General features: G+C 53.6%; 1 protein-coding gene across 8 annotated transcripts in view; it reads left to right on the top strand.

Moving 5' to 3' along the window:
* LOC113211724 (alcohol dehydrogenase class-3) overlaps positions 1-4,586 on the top strand; it is a 19,795-nt gene that overhangs the window by 6,101 nt on the left and 9,108 nt on the right. Inside the window, exons 1-9 of one of the 8 annotated variants that reach the window (XM_052268577.1) lie at positions 251-419; positions 844-933; positions 1,413-1,578; positions 2,128-2,216; positions 2,314-2,653; positions 2,739-2,869; positions 2,979-3,146; positions 3,242-3,348; positions 3,429-3,580. In XM_052268577.1, coding sequence (XP_052124537.1) covers positions 402-419; positions 844-933; positions 1,413-1,578; positions 2,128-2,216; positions 2,314-2,653; positions 2,739-2,869; positions 2,979-3,146; positions 3,242-3,348; positions 3,429-3,456 — 1,137 coding nt within the window. In that variant the 5' untranslated portion in view covers positions 251-401 and the 3' untranslated portion in view covers positions 3,457-3,580. Of the gene's footprint in view, positions 1-229; positions 420-843; positions 934-1,412; positions 1,579-2,127; positions 2,217-2,313; positions 2,654-2,738; positions 2,870-2,978; positions 3,147-3,241; positions 3,349-3,428; positions 3,581-4,586 lie in introns of those variants that run through there. The other 7 variants (XM_052268584.1, XM_052268579.1, XM_052268583.1 and 4 more) reach the window with 7 other exon arrangements.

Here is a 4,586-nt window from a genome sequence, read left to right on the forward strand (position 1 = left end):
GCTGCGCCGTAGCCGCTCTGGACAGCCAACCTCACGACCTGACCTGCGCCCCCCGTCCTTCTCGCGATGTAGGCGCGAGTTCCCCCTCCCCCCCCCCTTCTGACATGAGGGGTAGCTCGCGAGTCGCCCCCGCGGATCACCGCCGTCGTGGGGATGCATATCCTGATGACTCGCAGACCGCAATCTCGCGGGGCGCTCGCGGTCGCGGCCCTCGCGGCGTCGCGGGTGTTGGTAGCAGCCGAATGTGACTGGCGCGGCTCGCAACGGCTGGCCGCAGCCTCACGGTCTAGGCCAAACTAGTAGAGGATTCGGACACACGACAGCCAGGGCGAGGCAGTGACAGACGGTCCGCGGACGAGCGAGCGAGCACGGCTGCAACAGCGACAACAGACAACAACAACATGTCCACGGCAGGGAAGGTATGAGAGTGAGGTTGTGGTTGGCGACAGTACACATTGAGAAAAACTTTTAGTCCCCAGACCGAATGTTTTCGACACACTAAACAACTTGCCGTCGGGACAAACGTTTTGTTGCCTGGCCTCACATGCTCATTGTCTCTCACTTGGGAACTAAAAGTTTAGTGCTCGGATCAAAATACGACGCAATAGACGACCGCCGTGTCCTAGGAGAGAAATAATTGTTCTTAGTGCAGAGTCTGCATACAGATTTTCTCCCATTCTACGGTGGTAAAGGCGGGAAAAGGGACAACCTTCCGATTGATCACTGACCCACCGCACCGCACACCGACCGATCGAAGCTTGCATTTCGGACACACTCTAAAACTGAATCTGTTCAGCCCACGCCCACTTTTTATTTATTTTTACATCTCATTTTTATTTCCAGCCGATCACGTGTCGCGCTGCGGTCTGCTGGGAGCCGAACCAGCCGCTGTCCATCGAGGAGGTCGTGGTGGAGCCGCCGCAGAAGGGAGAGGTGGGCTCGAACTGCACGCACCCAGAAAAATGGAAAGCTGGAGCAACTATCGTTCGGTTACTTCAGGGACAGCCATAAAGTGATGGTTTAGGAAACAGTAAGATGTCCGTTAGAACTGGAATATGGTTCTGATAACGGTATGATTGTTAATTTTGGAACCATATTATGGCTGTCCACTGAAGTAACCATGCGATGGTTGCTAGAGCTCTCCGGGTGCGGCGACGACGGTTGTGGCCTTGTGATGCGAATGTGAATGTGAATGTGGTGGCAATGGCACGGCCGCGGCGAGATAACCAGCAGCGGCACTGTACCTCCTGCCGACGAATGTTATCTGTCAGTTTGTTCTCTTTATCCCGGCCTCCAGATGACAGATTGCTCGCAAATTAGAACGCCTCTGTTTACACTTACCTTTAATTAATATTTCTCTCGATGCACACCACATGTGTGACCCCGTGACATATCCTCATCCACGTTTACAGGTTCGAGTAAAACTCTTGTCCGCGTCCATCTGCCATACGGACTTCTGCTGCCTGAAGGGCTACACCATCAAGGGATTCTACGCCGGTGGCTGGCCCATCATCCCCGGCCACGAAGGGGTGGGCGTCGTCGAGAGCGTGGGGCCCGAGGTGACTTCCGTTCAGCCAGGTATCAAACAACTATCGAGATTCAAAGCAACCACTTTGGCAAGGGCCCATAACTTCGACGTGACGCACCGAGAAAAATGTTTCTTTCCGTGCACTAAACGTTCGTCTAAAGCACACGACTTTTGTCCTCGCTCAAAATGAGATATTGCCCTTCTGTTAGTGCTGTGAACTTTTTTTAATTTTGCCTGGGATGCTCCGTTTAGCTCCCAGCTCTAGAGTCTATAGCGGCTAGACGTATAGTGCAACAAAAAAAGCTTCGATCTGGACTCTAAACGTTTAGTGCTCAGGGTGCTCAGACATATTTTTGTTTTACTTAGTGCGAATAATTAAAGCCAGTCATAACATAGGGGAACACAGTAAAATGTTATGTTAAAGTTATGGATACCTACCTACAAGTTATAACATGTACTTTTAAGAGCACATAATAGTCTTTTAAGGTGGGGGCCATTTCAAAAAACAACTTGCATTGTTGACTAAACTGCTTGGCACTTTATCGGAAAGGAAGCGCGTCTTCGCGAAAAATAATATTTCCTTCATATATGTCTTTTAGGTGACCACGTCATCCCATGTTGCGGTGCGCAGTGCAACAAGTGTTCATTCTGCCAGTCGAGTCGGACCAACCTGTGCCAGCTGACAAACGTACGGGACGCCCGACTCGGGACGCGACGGTATTCACAGCTCCAGCACCGCACACCTCTTTACTGATTCATGCCTGTCTGCTCCGCCGCGCCCCCAGTTCCGCGCCGTGCTACCCGCGGGGGTGACCCGCGTCAAAGCCAAGGGCCGGATGCTGCACCAGCTGGCGAGCCTGGGGACCTTCGCCGAGTACAGCGTCATGGCGGAGACGTCGCTCGCCAGGGTGAACAAGTCCGTGCCCACGGCCTCGCTGTCCGTGATGGGGTGCTGCGTGCCCACGGGCATGGGCACGGCGCTCAACGAGGCCAAGGTGACGCCGGGCTCCGTGTGCGCCGTGTGGGGCCTCGGCGGCGTGGGGCTGTCCATCGTCCTGGGCTGCAGGATGGCCGGGGCCTCCACCATCGTCGGCGTCGACATCAACCCCGAGAAGGAGGCCAACGGTAAGGTGCTGCAGGCGGTGTAAAGCTATACTGGGGCCCGATTGGAGCGGTCGATAACGACTATGGGACTGCCCGTGCTGTGCAGCTCGCAAGTTCGGCTGCACCGACTTTATCAACTCCAAGACCCTCGACAAGCCCGTGAGCGAGTACCTGGCCGAGAGGTTCGGCGGAGGCTGCGACTTTACCTTTGAGAGCTCCGGCACCGCGGTCGCTATGGTATGTGGCGCGTGAGCAGCAGGAACCCGATTTGGACAATATAAACACATACGATAACACACTCGCAGCCCTCCTCTCATGCTCGCACGCATCTTGTCCATGGATGCAGGCCGAGGCGTTCGAGTCCGTCCGCGACGCCGGCGGGCACTGCGTGGTGATCGGCGGCGTACCCGAGGGGCACAACCTCTCCATCTTCCCCGGTCACCTTCTGAACGGACGGGCCCTCACCGGTTGCCTGTTTGGAGGATACAGATTCCGCAACGACCTGCCAGCTCTGGTTAGCATCTTTGCAGGCCGACCGCGCAAGGGTCGCCCTAGGTTGTGGTTGTGAGCGAGTTAAAAAAAGAACCGGCGTCCTATTTCTTCTTCCAGGTCGAAATGGTCGCGGAGGGCAAGATTCCTGTCGACGACTACATCACAGGATCCTTCAAGTTGGCTGCAATCAACGAAGCGATGGATACCATGAAAAGTGGAAAGGGGTATGCCGCCTTTGTAACCCAACACTTAAATAGTAATTTTTGTATGAATAAATAATAAAATTACGCTTTTTGTTTTGCAGCATACGGATCACGATCACGTTTGACTAGCCATTTGTTGTGGAGCGATCGGCGCTGTCAGTCAGAAAATGCGGTAATGATGACCCTTCAGGGAGTCTGGTCCTGGCCGAGCTCAAGTGTGATTGAATGCATTAAAGAAACTTGGCTAACCACATTCCCAAGCCTGTCATGATTCAACCTCCATACTAAACGTGGCCCAGGTTCGGATTGTGGGCGGTATAAGTCGCGCATCTCGAAAGTACGTCTGTTTTTATCAGATTTATGCGGCAGATGACGGCAGCTCGGCGCCTGCGAGACTCGGGATAGGCCACCCCGCAGTACACGTATGCACCGTATACACGTTGTTGCCTACCTATCAGGCGCTACGAGAGCTTCCATCTCTTCTAACTAACGTATACACAAGCAATTTTTTTTACGGGGAGGGGGGTCTCGCACTAACCGACACGCCTCCGGGTAGGTAGGCCGCGTCCGTTCGCCACATGCTTCGCTGTGGTGCAGGCCGGCCTAACTTGCAGGCGGCGCCGACGCACGAGGTCCCAAATAACGCTTGCCATTATCGCCCATGACTCCAACAAAGCATTCCGGTAAAGCTGAAATGCACAAGAACGCATGGATCAAGAAAACGGAAGTCACCATGTTAAAGCAAGGCGATTTCCGTTTTATTTCTTTCCCACATCCCTTAGCATTACAGATTTACCGGAATGCTCTGGTACCGAGGGGGCAATAACTACCTTTTGAGGTGTACACATGATTCCCGAAATTCTTGATTCCCTGTGATTCCCGTCCGCTCATATTCATTCCTTAGGTTTTTCGAGGGTTTTCTAGTGGTAGAAAACGCTTACTTCGACTGATTTATACCAAATGCTCTAGTTTCCCGCTTAGTGTAAGCGATTTCTATTGATTTCGATTTATTTTTATCCTGATGATTCCTCGAAAGGTGTACACATGATTCCCGGAGTTGTTGCCCCCTCCCCCTCGTCTATTACACGAGAATTGCTCTAAGTTACAGAGCAGCAACACTTGCACGGACTGATAAGCGATCCCCCCCCCCCTCTCTCTCCAGTTTGGCACAGACGGTACGGCCGGCCCGCTCTGCGGCCGTTGCGGGCTGCGCCGTAGCCGCTCTGGACAGCCAACCTCACGACCTGACCTGCGCCCCC

Source organism: Frankliniella occidentalis, unplaced genomic scaffold, assembly GCF_000697945.3.
Source record: "Frankliniella occidentalis isolate FOCC.00 unplaced genomic scaffold, Focc_3.1 Scaffold72, whole genome shotgun sequence".
Classification (NCBI taxonomy): Eukaryota; Metazoa; Arthropoda; class Insecta; order Thysanoptera; family Thripidae; genus Frankliniella; species Frankliniella occidentalis.